General features: G+C 45.1%; 1 protein-coding gene across 1 annotated transcript in view; it reads left to right on the top strand.

Annotated features, from left to right (window-relative positions):
- Nucleotides 1-1,243: 1,243 nt before the first annotated feature.
- The window catches only part of npas3 (neuronal PAS domain protein 3), a gene marked incomplete at its 5' end in the record, with an annotated part of 405,035 nt that continues 389,915 nt past the window's right edge, over nt 1,244-16,363 (top strand). Inside the window, one exon of the mRNA XM_079529070.1 lies at nt 1,244-1,404. Within this exon, the coding sequence (XP_079385196.1) occupies nt 1,244-1,404 (161 nt within the window). The remainder of the gene's footprint in view (nt 1,405-16,363) is intronic.

Raw genomic sequence — 16,363 nt, 5'->3', positions numbered from 1 at the left:
GAATTTGCTGACAAGTGAGATGAGATCAAGAAAGAGCACACTTTCATACACGTCAATTGATGGAATTAGACATTCCGGGGTTTAAGAGAATATCCTCCTACTCTGATTTAAGTTGACGTTGTGTTGTGACTTATTTCTTCTCTTCGCTTCTCTCCATAAACAACCGACCGATTTTATATTTATCCTAAAGTTTATACTATTCCGAGGCCGAGCAACAGCTTTCATGTATACAGATAACGTCACCATAGTTTGTTCCGCGGACATTTGTTGCTTTCAAAAACCAGAGATGGCTTTTGTTTCGAGGAAAGTCTAAGCTATAGCGCCGGGAAGATAGAGCGAGCAACAAACAAAAAAAGGAAAAAAAATATCGGTGACATTCGACCTTTCAGTTTCAGTAACTTATTTCTCCGCCTATAGCCTATTCTATTTTATTCCTCAGCTCTCAGTTCTAACGTTTTAAATACATTTTTTTACCCACCCAAATACTGTTGTGGATCAGAGGAAATCGCTGACAAATAAAGGGTGTTTATAGGCAAATGTGCGCTCCCAACTCCCAATGAATAACAGCAGACTGGCTGATTTGCGTTTTTACGCACAGTAAGAACCAGGAATCCTCCTCCTGTTGGAACAAACACCGCTATATCAGTCAATCTCTCTCTCTCTCTCTCTCTCTCTCTCTCTCTCTCTCTCTCTCTCTTCCCACCGTGCGCAAAAGGACGCAAAGCAATTCAGCCCCGCTCACGGCACGCACTCTCCTCTCTCCCCCACATACCGACACACACTCACGCACGCGCGCACACAGCCTCACAGACATACACACTCCCTCCCTGCACTCCCTCTAACGGCATCAATGTCATTACCAAGCTGCTTGCAGAAAGCCTCGCACTTGTCTCGTACCCCAGTCGTCCGCTGCTGTGGAAGGAAATGACCGGCGGAGGAATGGTCGCCGCGGACCGTGGTGTCGTGGAGGCGACAGTGGTGCTGGAGTGAGCGCGTGGAGCTCCGGTGGTCACCAGAAAGAAGAAAAGAGATAAATAAAGGATTCAATCTTGTTTTTTTGTGTGGGTTTTTTAATGTTTGGGGTGAAATAACAACCTATCTTCATTGACTCTTCTCCGACCGGTAGCTCTCCACCTCTACTACTCCTCTCCTTTCGTTTATCGGGTCGTGTCGAGAGAGGAAGAGGGGGGAGAGGGGACTATTACTATTACCCGAGAAAGAGAGACAAACAAACAACGGGATCATGATCCGGATCTTCCCGGATTTCAGCGTGCAGGTGACGGCTGCAGCAGGTGGTGGAGCCGGCGGAGGGGGGATGGCGACGGGACCCGCGGTCGGCAGAGTGCCGGGGAGCACTAACGGGAACCCTCAGAGCGTCCAGGGAATCTCCGCTTACCAGCAGAGGTATGTCGGATCAGTGTCCGGATGAGATGAGTGTCACTGATAGTTTTAACACTATTGAATTCGAGTTTCTTTTTTTTCTTTTTGGTTATTATATATATTTTTCAGCGCGGAGATCAACATCTCAGCAATTGTGTTCTGCAGTTGGGCATTTGTAACTCTGTGGGACTCTTTCGGAACGGTGGAGATCAGAGATAATAGACCGAGAAAGAGCAGGGGATTGTCAGAGTCTATAGGACTATAATCCCCCGGTGGTGTGATGTCCCATTTCAAAGGTTGAAAGCTGCTATCTTGTAGCTGTATGCCATCCCTTCTTTGATTCCGACATATGGACATCTCAACGGGATAAAAACCAACTGTCACAACATCTTTATCCGTTTTGGACCGAGAGGAGTTTCCTTCCTTTCTTTCCTTCCTTTCTCTTTCTTTCTTTCTTTCTTTCTTTCTTTCTTTCTTTCTTTCTTTCTTTCTTTCTTTCTTTCTTTCTCAAACTCAAAAGGCTCCAAACAAGTAGGCTATAACATACTTAAGGCCTTATTCAAGGCGGTATATTGGATTCATGCAAACGAGAGCAGATAAATGATAAAGAGCAGCCTGTTAGATACATTTCTGACCATAACGACTTGAGTTTGTCACTTCAGGAGACGAGCGAGAGGTTGAGCACATTTATACCTCCGTGACAGAAATTACGCTCACACACACACCGACAGACAGACCGAGTCTCTTCTCACAACTTCTCGTTGGATAACAATCCACTTAATTGCCGTCTATTATTTATCATTTTATTCCTCTCTTTTTCTCCCACTATTAATCTAAATGATTGCTTTTTGCGCCACGTCGCTCAGTAGGGGGATCTTTTTCTAATCAACCAGAGCTGTAGGGGGGCAAAAACAAGCCGCGCACGCACACACGCGCGCACACGCACGCACACACACGCACACACACACACACAGTGCTTGTAAACTCTGCCGTCGTATAGAAGCTTGGGGGACACAAACACACAACAGAGTCACGGACATATAAATCACTGCATGGGCCCCTCCAGCTCCAAGTGCCCCTAACTGACGCTTAGTGTTTGCGCTCCGAAGCAACAAATAAAATAACGCGACCATGCAGGAACCATTAAGACCGTCTGACCGTCTGATCTGATCTGAACGGACATGTATTTGCCTCGTAGCGGAAAAGTGTGCATCTTTCATGCAAATAGGCCCACAACAATCAACCCTTAATTGGCCTCATACGTCCTCAGTACGTTAAGTGTCCATTTGGTTCCATTTGTGTCAGTGTGTATAGGATAAATAAGTTATACAGTGCATGTTATAAATAAATAACAATGAGCATTTATTTTGTTCAAGATTCTTCAAATCCTCTTCGAAAGAAAAGTTGACTGCAGTGCTGCTAAAGCTCGTAACTTTTACATTTGCTGTGGTGCAAACGGCCATTTAAAGTAGGCTAGGCGCGAGGCATACACTTTTCCGTGGTGGTGGTGGTGGTGGTGGGGGGGGGGGGGGGGTGTCGGTCATGTACCGTTTCCCCTGTCGTTATGTACTACAGGCCGTTTCCATCAAGCCCAGTGCTCTCTATAATGCCCCCCCCCCCCCCTTCAACCTAACAGCTGTGTGCTAATATGTTTATACATTACACCCCATTATCCACGTCTCCTCCGTTTGACTGCTCCCAATAAACAGGCCGAGATGGAGAGAGAAGGAAGCTGACAGCAACATTCATTCACACGTATACAAGACCAACCGCGGTATAGGAAGGAAGGTCTTTACTGAAACTTTAGACGCCATGTCAAAACCCATGGCATGATCCCCGAATATGCTAAGGGTTGTATTAACAATTAGTTTTATTAACAATTTCTAATTTAGCCTATAGACTATATTATAAGACAAGCTCTAGATCTAACTTGTGGACGAAAAAAGAAAAGAAAAACAGCAACTCTGTTATAGTTATAGACATTCTACTATAAGCTTAAACAAAAACAAAACAGGACTAGCCATACTTTAGTGTATTTATCCAACTTGCTAATCAATGGCTCACCAGTGGTGACTACATTCAATGCACGGAGAATAACCTGTTACTTTTTGTATTGTCACACAGTGCGTCTTACGTCTTTATATGCATGCCAGTGCCATGGTTGAAATGACAACAGCCGTTCCTGGAGCTATTCTCAGACATTTTCACATCAAGGACCCTGTATTTGACCGTGGACCCCCATCTGAAATAAATACACAAGATGAAATAAAACTGTGTACAAGGGCTCCCTATAAACAGAATGTCTATTTAAAATGTGTTTTGCCCCATAATTGTTCAAGATTAGTCAAACATTTTTGAAAAGCCAAAGCATAATATAGGGTTATTTAACTTATTTTATTTATTTATGTATATTTATTTAATACTATGAAATAATTTCGCTGGGGACCCCCCGGAACCCCCTCGTGGACCCCCTGGGGGTCCCCGGACCCCACGTTAGGAAGCACCGCTCCACGCAGCCCCAGCCAGTCAGCCATCCATCCATCCAGCCGAGCCGGCATGCCTTTGACCTTGACGGGTCATTGGTGTATAGAGGCGGCTTTCAGCTGCACGGCCTGCCGCCTCGGGTTAATCAGTAGGCGAAGCTATTAGGGCTACAATGAATTATACATAAAAGGAAATGGAAATATATGTAAAGAAAAAAAGGCTTCGGTGTAGTTTCTCCCCGTGTATTGGAATGCGTCTTAATGAGCATGTGTTGAGGCAATCGACGCGCCCGTCAAAACACATCACAGCTTTTATTGACGGTGTCAATAGACGGTGTTTTTGCTGACCAAAAAAAAAGTTATAGGTTTAGTCATTTCTGTTAATTAATTATGGAAATAGGCCTTCTATTTGTAAGTGGGTAGGTATAGGCTATTGGTTTTTTCAACGAGGGGATATTGATAACATGCAACATAACCTATATATATTATTTGCAACAGGACTACCACATGAACACGTTTGATGTGTTAGGCCTATGCCCTAATTGGGGACAAAAGGGGGAGACATTTATCTTTTCTGACATTATGTTTCTAAAATAAAATGAATAAACCCCTGCATGCAACCAACCTGTGTGTGTGTAGTCACTGTAGTGTATAGGATATGGGAAATAAATCATGGGAGAGAAAAGGGTGAAATAACTGACTCCATGAACAACCGCAACTGAGTGGCGTTGTTGCGCTGAGGCAGCCAGGCAGGAGGAGAGGAGATGGTCCTAATATAATGCTCTCTCACCTCACAGATCCTCCACGCGTGGAAAACACACGCGGACAAACACTCCCCAGGGGCCGGGGGGGACCGGAGGGAGCCGCCCGGCGAACATGTTTTTAATTTTTATAAATTATATATATTTTTAATTTTGTATAGCCTACTGTAGCCTAGCCCTACACAACAATATAGCGTAGGAATTCCACTTGTGACAGCCCCCGTGTGTGTGTGTGTGTGTGTGTGTGTGTGTGTGTGTGTGTGTGTGTGCGTGCGTGTATGACAGTGTGTGTGTGTATGTGTGTTGTTGGGTAGAGAGAGAGAGGGGCTAGAGAGAGAGTAGAGCGCGCGCGGTAAGAAGCGATCGGGAGGAGAAGCCGTGCCGTGCCGTGGCGTGGGAGAGACACACACACACGGACCCGACCAGCAGTGTGGGGAAACCAGCGGGGATTCTCGGCGCGTTCCAGCCCGGGCTCAGGCTCGCTTCGCTCGGCATGCCGACGCAGCTCCGTCTCGGCGTTTTCCACTGCTGGTAGTCAAGTCAGGAGCAGCAGGCTGCAGGCTGCAGGCAGCCCATCGGGGACACACGCACGCGCACACACACACACACACACACACACACACACACACAGCCACACGCAGGCACACACACACTACTAGACGACACACACCGACATGGCTTTGTCTTTAACACACCTTCGCGTGACGCATTGCTGCCAGGGCGCCCCGCGTCGCCCCCCACGCTTCGTGTCCAAATAGACCCGAGGAGAGAGGAGGGGAAGGGGACGGAGGGGAGAGGAAAAAGTAAGAAATCAAATAATTGCAGGAAGATGGCGCCCACCAAGCCGAGCATACAACAGCAGGACCCGTCGCGGAGAGAACGGTAAAGCAGCCGGGCTCACATCTCCTCTGCTCTCCTCCCACTCTGCTCCTTTCATCGCTTGTCATTTTGTTGCTGTTTGAATCGTCGCCGTGTGATATTATGTGTCCACAAGTTTACTGTGCTGCCGCTGCCCTTTTCTCACACGGGAGTAGACGGCGCGCGCGCACGCGCGTGTGTGTGTATAATGCGTGTGTGTTTATGTCTGTGCGCGCGTGTCAATGTCAGTCGGGGTGTGTGTGTGTCTGTGTCTGTCACCTAGAGAGAGAGAGGGAGAGAGTCGAGAGAGGGAGAGCTTGTGGCTGGGTAACAGGTCTCGTAGAGAGAAGGAAGGGGGGCTGGCTGCGTGTGTGGGGGGTGTGCGTGTGCGCGCGCGTATTGCTCAGAAAGCAGCGTTCCTCGGCTGTAATGCAGGCATATCCCCACTTTGTTGTTTACGCTCCGAGCGAGCTGTTTTAGCGTCGAGGAAAACATGTGCATTCATCGATGACAAACGCGCCTGTCTGCTCATCTCTCTCTCTCTCTCTCTCTCTCTCTCTCTCTCTCTCTGAGGCTAGGCCAGACTGTTAGCTCCCAGTCTCCCACTACTTCTGGCTGTGTGTGTGTGTGTGTGTGTGTGTGTGTGTGTGTGTTAGGGGGTTTCAGAGCCCTGGCCTGCCTGACAGGGGGGAGAATTAGCATAGACACTCTCAGCTGTTGAACTTTTTTTATTTTTTATGTAGGCACATGGATTACGCCCTATCGGATTCCAAGCCGTGCCAATCCAGGTAATGCTGGAGAAAGGGATGGAAAGGCTACAGGGCAAAGCTGCTCTGTGTTCAGGGGGGCGTGGGGCCCCCTGACTGCTGGAAACTTGGTTGATTTGGTTTGTTGTTATGTTGGACTGGAACTACTTTGTTTTTACTCACACTGGACTGAACCAGGAATGCTTTCCTGGTTTGTCACTTAGGGCTGACAATATATATTACTATACCTATCTATCTATCTATCTATCTATCTATCTATCTATCTATCTATCTATCTATCTATCTATCTATCTATCTATCTATCTATCTATCTATCTATCTATCTATCTATCTATCTATCTATCTATCTATCTATCTATCTATCTATCTATCTAGTCTCATCACAATATATTAAATATTATTGCCCAGTTCTATTCTCTTCTGTTCTGTTCTATTGACAACATACGGCACATCCAGGGCCTTAACGTGCCGCAGATTTTCCCCGTCAATGTTTCTTCATTAGGTGCAAGGTGCCTTTTTCTATAGGGCCATACATTGTGTTCCCTGCATGGCTTATTATGGCTGCTGCTAATTACCGGGCCATGTGCTGTCCACTGGAATAAATCTCACTCCATTGCTGACAATTGACGGCTCTATTAGAGGCGTGCAGCCGCTCTGTGTCTGTGTCTGTGTCATTGGAGCGGGTCAGCATGAGGCTAAATGTCGAGTGTGAGTGAATGTGCTCTATTATTGCAGTGGAGGCGGCTGTCACTTGCAGTGTGATGATGTAAAGGATTGTATTTGTGGCTGGGTGATGTGCTATTAAATCTCCTATTGTCTCCTATTACCCGATTGTTTCTATTCTATTCCGCATGCTTATGTGACGATTATTGTATAATCTATTCTAATTGTGCCTGCTGCTGCTGCTGTTGTTGTGTTGGTATCTGCAGTGTTATTGCAAAAGCCAGTTCTACATACGTAGCGGTAACTGAAATGGAAATAATCAAACCTGTGTGTGTGTGTGCGTGTGTGCGTGCGTGCATGAGATGTGATTTGGTGACATGATGAGGGAATCGGAGCATGTTTCTTTGATTGTTGAGGTGAAATGTACACCTTTACCGTTTTGCTGGCTTTGACTAGCTTTTCACAGGCGCACACGTGTGCGGTTGGACCGCCGTTCTTCAATTGCATTAATTTTCAGTGGATGACTTGTGTTGAATTTTTGTGTTGAAAATTTGTTTTTGTTTCAGCTTGACACACATTAGGCTTGATGCTGTACAAACCGTAAAGACTTTGTCTTCAGAACATAAGAAGCTGCAGTTAGTACATAATATAACCTAATGTAAAAAGAGACTGTTCCCACACTCGCATAAAACATAAACGTTTCGGTCCTTACACCTTCATCAATCCTGAGGTCTGAGGAAGGTCTGAAGATCCAACCACTATTCATTAATGTAGTTGTGTTCAACGTAGGTTCAGGAGTAGAGACCACCCTCTGCTTATCCCGGCCACGCCCCGTTCTCAATCGCTTCCCTATCTACCACCCTTGCCCTCACTCATTAGCCACTCCCCTTTCACAATCACCTGTATCCACTACACCTGCCTCCACTCACCACAGCCAATCCCTGCTGCAATCACCACAGTATAAATACACCTGTGATCTCTCGGCCGGCTTGTTTGTTCTGACCAAACATGGGTCGTGAGTACTGCTCTTGTAGATCGGCTATTTCTGCCATTCACTGCTTTCAAATTCGTCGTCGTCCTCCACCCCAACCTCGGACCTCCTCCTTCCTCCTCGATTCACGCTCTTCCTTCCGTCTCGTTTCCTCCAAGAATCCAAGGGGGGCAGTGACGGAGCAGAGACGACCAACCACTCTCCAAGTAGAGCTATACGATGGCCGTCAGCTCCTGAGACTTTACGCCCCCACTCTGAGTCTTGCCAATAAACTGTCAAACTTAAGTAGAGGTGTGGTCTTACTAGTGAATAACCACTTTATCTATATACTTGGTTTTCCCTCAGGGCTCTAACCTCGGCCCCTTTTTCCCTCCACACCAAATCTCTTTACTGAAGATAGCCAATCTACAAGCTCACCACATTGCGATACATTTTGAGCTTGCGGATGTGCAATTTTGTAAAAATGTTTGCCTATATGTTGCAAAATATTCGCCTATTATGACATTGTCCAAATAGAGAAACTATAGGGTTCAAGTGGTTAATAAAATATATTCCTAGTGGTGTGGATTGCTCTCTTTTTACTTTTGGATTGTCATATCATCAAAATCCAAAAGTATCGAAAATGGTGTGCATTGGCCTCATTGGACAGGGTGGCCATAGTTGTGTCTATTCTTTGAGCTTAGACAGAGCAACGCATCCTGTCAGAGATAGACACTTCAACAAGAAACAGCAGAAGTAGTTTGAGGAGGAAATTAAGTTAAATCAAAACAGAAAACATTTGTTATTATGTTTCTTTTAAAACGCACAGTTTATGAAAAGCTCTTTTCCCTGTGCCAGTGGACAAATCCTCTTTTGTTTCCTGAAAGCTTGTGTGTTTTCACTGAAGTTGTTTGTGTTGTTTTGGAGGATGTCGACGCTGACACACTCCAGACTGTGCTTTGTGTATGTATCCGTTGTTTTCTTCTAAACAGACAACACAACAGTACACATACACAGGCTGTGATATTAAATCCATATGACTTCACATTCAGATGCAGCAGTTGAGTCTGGAATGAGAATCTATTGTGCTGCGTTTTGTGCTCACAGTGGAAAGGATAATTGATTAGGTTTCCTCAATAGTTAAGGAATAAACCAAACAAATACGGTCTATGCATTCATGCTCTATTTTATTTCATTGCAATTTACCTAACTCCTACCTCCTACCTCCATAATTTGTTGGATAGATGGGTATATAGATGGGTGGGTAGGTAAGTAGGTAGGTAGATGGGTAGATACTTTAACATCATACCTTAATGTCATCTTGCAGGCTCTGTTATGTTGTCCCTAGTTTAAACACAGTAACCCTAGCGTCTGTATTCTACGCATGTCATAATAGGCAAAAATAGCAGATCTACAAGCTCAACACTTCATATTTCCGGCAAAACGATTTGGTGTAGAGAGTTTAAAAGGAGGACCATGTATGAATGCCTGCAGTGGGCCCCCGGTCAATCAAGTATACATATACTAGATGGTTGAACACAGTTCTGCCAGTGGCACATTCCATCACGCGTCAACATTACAACTTTCCAGTCAGAACTTTTCATACCGAATAAAACACGACCCCAGGATTAATTTAGGAGCTTGTCTGTGAGCCAGCGCCGACGCCTGAATTTCCATGTCATTTAGCCCGGGCAAACTTCTCGGCATCCTCGCTCGGAGAGAGGGGAAATTGGTTTGAAGTTAATTAGTTAATTGAGATGCAATAAACACATACTGTTTCACAGCACAAGCTACATTAACATTTACTACCCGGAGAACATTCCGTCTTGCAAAAGGCTACAGCAGAAGAGATGGTGCATTTATTCCATACACAACTATATGGACATGGAACAACAACGGAAATGAACTCATTTCTGATGGCAGGGAGGGATAGAGCGCAGTATGTCTGCTATGCGACTTTTGGCTTGTTATATAGTTGTAAATATCGGTAGTTGCGGGTAGCTTATTTGGGCTTCAAAATGTTGAGATTCTCAAACGTACTACTGATGTTAGTATTTGTCCGCGGACCCCCATCTGAAAATAATCAAAATATTTTGTGCCAGGGACTGCTGCAAGCCGGGGTGTTGTTAAATTGTTTAAAACATATTCTGTGTGTGTGTGTGTGTGTGTGTGTGTGTGTGTGTGTGTGTGTGTGTGTGTGTGTGTGTGTGTGTGTGTGTGTGTGTGTGTGTGTGTGTGTGTGTGTGTGTGTGTGTGTGTGTGTGTGTGTGTGTGTGTGTGTGTGTGTGTGTGTGTGTGTGTGTGTGTGTGTGTGTGTGTGTGTGTCGTTGCTTTTGGGTCTTGTTTCCGCAGACCTCTGCTGCTTGTTTCTCTTGCAAAATCAAGCAACACTGATAGATGGACTATGTTCTGTTTAGTGGATTTATTCTGTGTAGCAGCTGGTGTGTGTGTGCGTGTGCGTGTGTGTGTGCATGTGTGTGGAAGCAAGCTATAGCAACGCATTCTCGAGCAACACGCTCAACTCTTTCTCTCTCAATCACTTTAAACACTTAAAAGGAGCCCTTCGCCAATGTTCAACCACATCTTCATATAATTGGTCCTTAACTAATGCACATTATAAGATCTGGAGAGTTGGAGAGACCCCTGCTATTGAACAAACACTCTATAGCGGTGATTACACAATCGGAATATAGAGCCATTTAAAAAATATATAATTTATTTTAACACAAAATATGTTGCCTTATAACCACTTAAACCCCCAGCATCCATATTGTGGGGAAAGCTTTTGCAGGAAAATGGAGGTGTTGTGAGCTCGTCGAACCTTCCCCACAATAACAGAAAAGACACCAGCATAGAGGACATAGACACCCTCAACTACTGTACTGTATATGGTGGTTAAAGGGAGAAACTGGTTTCGGGTCCTTTCCTGGAGTTTGCATGTTCTCCCTGTGTTTACTGTGTGTTCAAACCGTGACCTTGACCTCACTTTAAGTACTTTAAGTACATTTTGATGCCAATACTTTGGAACTTTTACTCAAGTACATTTTGAATTCCGGACCTTTACTTGTAACGGAGTACTTCTACATTGCAGTATTGATTCTGTTAGGTAAAAAAATGTGAGTACTTTTCCACCACCGCATCCCATCCACTCAACTACCTCTCCATCCATGGCTTCCTGTCCACCCCTCCATCCATATGTGATTGATGTATGTGTTCTATAGATGATCACCCGGGGCAACAATGCATGCTGGGTGACGCGGCATAACCGTTATTTATTCACGGAGAGACAACAAGAAAATGGCATTTAATCAGCGGTTTAATTGAATAAATAGATTAACATTTGCTGTCACAGAGTTAAGTGCCTCGGTGGAGAAATGGTATAGTCCCACTGGGAGTCCTCAGCACGCGTGGGGAGGGAGTCTGCTCAGCTGTGAATTTAACAGCAAACCATCCTTGGCGAAGAGTTATGTCCCATGTTTGACACGGTACAGTGTGTTCCTTTGGCAGCGAGGTCGCTCACGTAGTGACAATTCGCCGTGCTGTGCCCTATAGGGCTGATAACCCTTATCATCCCTAGGGCTGATAATTGTCATCCAATAGACACCCGTTCCTAGGCCTATTGTGTGTGTGTGTGTGTGTGTGTGTGTGTGTGTGTGTGTGTGTGTGTGTGTGTGTGTGTGTGCGCGCGAATGAGAGAGGGGCATGTCATTTGTGGGAGGAGATATAGTTGGAGAGTGAGAGAAAATCACACTTGTGAGTGAGCGGTGCCTTTTATCGTGATGATGATGAGAACATCATCATGCGTCAGCCAATCAAAGTCATCGATTCCGTGGTCAGACAGACAGACAGACAGACAGACACACAAAGCTGTGCATTGGAGCGGCTGCACCGCTCAAAAAAGGTAGGTGGGGGGAGAGGACTGAAAAGAGAGGGACGGACGGGGATGAACGAGTGAGAGACGGCGAGGAGGGGGAGAGAACGGACGAGATTGAAAAACGTAGGGAGTGAGTGAGGGTACGGGAAGGAGGGAGTGCGAGTAGGCGAGAGAGAAAGTGAATAATGGAGGAGTAGATGGAGAGAATGACAGGTAGAGCGAGAGCGCCGGCGACAGCTGTGAGATAGACAATGAGATTTAGAAATGGAGAGAGAGAGAGGGAGACAGAGAGAGCGAGATGAGCACAGGTGAAATCAGTCAGAGAGCTTGTTCTCGCGCTCCACTTGATGTGAAGTGAAACTGTGCGGACGTGTGCCCTGCTGGAGGACCCGTTAGATCCATCTAACGCACCAAATGGCTGTTTAATGGCTTCCTGATGGCCGTCGGAGCGCTTGTTTTGCTGCCCTGGAGAGGCCAGGCGAGGTGGAGGGAGACATATTGGGTTATTGTCACAGCCTGAGGCGTGGGGGAGAAGAGGGTATGCTGTGATAAGAGGTACGAGAGAGAGAGAGAGAGAGCGCACAGGAGAGAGATGTCGATACAAACAGTATGATGGGGCGTGGGGGGGGAGTGGTTGGACAAAAAGACGGACAGGTAGAAAAAAAACACATGCATGCTTAGAGGCACAGGATGGGTTAAATGGTGACAGAGGACAAATTGTTGTAAAGGGCATGGAGATGACCTTGGACAGAGTTGGTGACAGAGGGTTATGATGGAGACAAAATGAGAGACATCTGGACTGCAGACAGACACTGAGACACAGTCATTACAGAGAGAACACATACATTCACAGAGAGAGAGAGAGTAAGTAGTCTAGCTTAGGTCTAGTCTCACATGGCCTAATCTCTCAAGACGGATTTTCAATTTGCATGAAAATCTGTCGGCATGGTCTAAGAAAATCCGGATAATACTGCTCCTAGGGGGGCTGGCCCTTCAGTTGGAAGCATGCTGCGCTTTACCCAGTCAGATCTGAGTGGCTGTGTGTGTGGCTGTGTGTGTGTGTGTGTGTGTGTGTGTGTGTGCGTGTGTGCGTGTGTGTGTGCGTGCGTGCGTGCGCGCGTGCGCGCGTGTGCGTGCGTGCGCAAGTAAATGAAGAAGGACCCATGCATAGAAACGAGTTAGTTTCAACACTACACATTTAAACGTAACCATTGAACGACAATATATTATCTATCCAATATCCACTGCCATGCCGAATCAATTCTGTGTAACATTTCAAAATTGTCCGCCATTTGTCATTTGCCACGATGGTCTCTGACGATCCAAACGTCATGGACATTCTTTCAATTTCTTCATCCGTGTTGCTGAAAAATATCCTAACTTTCTCCTTCATTATAGAAACGGGGCGGGCTAATAACCAACATAATTATATCTGTCTGAATGGCGAATTGGCTGGCCTGTAACGCAAGTCTGTGGTTGGTCCGTGATTGGTCTAAGGAGCCCTGTGGTTGGTCAATAACACATAATGTCTGCCCCAGTTTTTTGTTTTGTCCTAGAGGTCGTTAAACACTTCCCAGTAGTTGTGCCCCAGATGTTAGATATCCGTCTTAATTGTCTGTTTACTGTGTGACTAAGTGTTGGCCAACATTCAGACAACAGACAAACCACCAACACAAAGTGGGCCTTGTCTTCTATAACCCACTGCTCCGTCCTCTCTCCTCCCTCTCTCCATCCCTCCTCCCTCTCTCCATCCCTCCTCCCCTGTGGGGTCTTCTATAACCCACTGCTCCGTCCTCTCTCCTCCCTCTCTTCATCCCTCCTCCCTCTCTCCATCCCTCCTCCCTCTCTCCATCCCTCCTCCCTCTCTCCATCCCTCCTCCCCTGTGGGCCAGTTAACACGCCAAAGACTGTTGCCTTTGAGGACTGGAGAAAGAGAGCAAGAGGCAAAAAGCCCCCCCAGAGGCCATGCAACAAGTGACAGCATACTAGTAGCTTTAAACCAACGGTCAGGAGGAGCTCACTAGCTCACTAGTGTGGATAGAAATGTAGCAGTGGTGGAAAAAGTACTCACAATTTTTACTCAAGTAAAAGTGTCAGCACTGCGATATAGGTATAAGTACTCTATTAAAAGTAAAAGTCTGGAGTTCAAAATGTACTTGAGTAAATGTACAAAGGTATTGGTATCAAAATGTACTTGAAGTTTTCAAATGTATACAAATCTATTGAAAATAGCCGAAATGTATATATGCTATGTTTTTGTAATAATAATCGAAATCTTCAAAGTAACTAGTAACTTAAGTTTTCAAGTAAATGTAGTGGATTAAAAGTACAATATTTGCCTCTGAAATGTAGTGGAGTAGAAGTAAAAGTACAGAACATTTTACATACTCAAGTACAAATACCTCAAAATTGTACTTACACCACTGTATATTAGGGCCATAATTGGAGGGTGGTATATATTTCATTCATTATCATTCATATTATCATTCATTGAATAAGTGAAGTACCAGAAAGCTACAAAGTGCCTTAAAGCGGACACATGTAAATGTTGGCCCAGCGTGGCACCAGAGGAAAGCCATAGTTTCATCCTGCAATCCGCCAATTAGATTATGAGATGAGATGTCTTGTATGCAAAGTTGACATTTTGGCCCCAGGGCGAAATGGTTATCCTCCGGGGAGCGTGAATGCACTCGGCAAGTCCCGTGGCAATCCGCCAATTAGATTCTGAGATATCTTTTGTCCAGTTGAAAATGTTGGCCTATTATGCGGTGGCACTCGAGGTAAGGCCACACCAAACAATCCTCTGGTGTCATTCTCTGGAGAGCATGACAGTACACGGCAAAATCCATGTCAATTCATCCTGTCGTTTTTGAGATCTTCTTTGGAACCAGAGTATTGTGTGCAAGTATATTCTACACCAGGGGTTCTCAACACCCTCGGGGGTCCCGAAAATATTCTGTGGGGTCCCCAAATTATTATTATTATTTTTTAGAGTTTACATAGTACACATAGCACATGCATAAACTTTCCTTAATGATTATATCTGGTTTCAGTATTTATTTATGATGTATTTTCTCTATTATTAAGGTTATTGTAACGGTCAATTTGTATTGGGGGTGGGGAGGGGAGAGGGGGTCGCGAGACATGGCCAAAGCATTTTCGGGGGTCCCCAGCCAAAAACGTTGAGAACCCTTCTACACGAGCAGTTTTTGCTATCCATCTATGTTTTTTACAGGCTTCTTTATTTGCTTAATTGAAAAAAAGGTCATCGATAGTTACAGCCCTACCTTTCAAAACCTAACCTTTGACTCCCGAACCACAGTTTGTGCATCATCACTGCATTATGGCAGTCCACATTCTGGCAGATGCAATGAAGTGAGGGTACGTCCTCCCAGCGTAGGACAGACATCTCACCCTATTGATTAGCTCCGAGTTGGCATAGTATAAACACTGCAGAAATCCTCAGTGTTTGGTTTAAAGTCGGAAAGTGTCAAAGTGGACCTCGCAGGCTTATTGGAATATGAACTAGAGGTTCTGTTGTGTTTGTGTCTGTTATAATAAAGATTGATTGACTGCGTTATAGCCACGGAGGAACACGCCCCACAACATGTCCTCAAAGGGTGCTTGAAAAGGGGGAACTCTCGAGTGCCGCAGGGGGTAAAGTACCTGAAACCCACTGCAGAGTCTAGAGCAGTGGTTTTCAACACTTTTCACATCAAGCCCCAATGTTATTTATATTCAGCATTTGAGCCACGGACCACCATTTGATGACATTTAGCCTCAATGTAGCCTCAATATTATTTATTCTTTTTGTAAGATTTTGTCCACAATTCCATGTTGTATTGATGTGGTACCATAGCAGAGATAACAGGCAAACATTGATCAAAATGACTACATGCTCTCATTGTGTAGACGTCTTGTAAATTAAGTCAAGGCAGATGTTTAACAATAATTGAACTCTTGAGACTGAGTGTTAAATGAAACAAAATGGAATATGCACATAATGCAGGAGGCAGCAGGAGGTTGCTTTAATGATAACGAGCGCTTCCAAACTCTGACACCATCATCTGCAAGGAATTTCTTGACAGGAAGTAGCCCATAACATGTCTACGGTGGATTTTTATGAAACAAACACTTTGCAGATAGAAAGAGGATAATTCAAGCTTTTCATACAGCTGCATTGTTGGTGAGTTTGACGTTGTTTAATACAATCAGATAGGACTTTTCTGTTTGGATGAATGGGCCCGGCTGTCAATGGGAAATTGCACCTAGTTAGCAACTTGCTGGCAAGATGGGAACGGTGTGCATAAGGTCAACAGCCTGTCAACTCTGGATGCCCTGTATTGATGTAATGAGAGTCCTTTTGATATCCTTTCCGCACATTGTCACAGGACAATGTCCTCTGTCTATTCATACCCGGGCAAACAACCCCAAAACATTGTCATCACTTGCACCAGACCAGACAAACAGAAAGATGGAGGTGGGTAGGTATAGGGCATGCATGCCTCCTGGCAAAGATTTGGGATCTATACTGAGCAACCCTTTCTAGTTCATTTTAAATGTCATGTGCCCAACCCAAATTAACTTACAAGACACTGTACAAAACA

Source organism: Electrona antarctica (assembly GCF_951216825.1).
Source record: "Electrona antarctica genome assembly, chromosome: 18".
NCBI lineage: Eukaryota > Metazoa > Chordata > Actinopteri > Myctophiformes > Myctophidae > Electrona > Electrona antarctica.
Note: the sequence above shows the minus strand (reverse complement) of the source record. Positions and strands in the feature narration are given on the sequence as shown.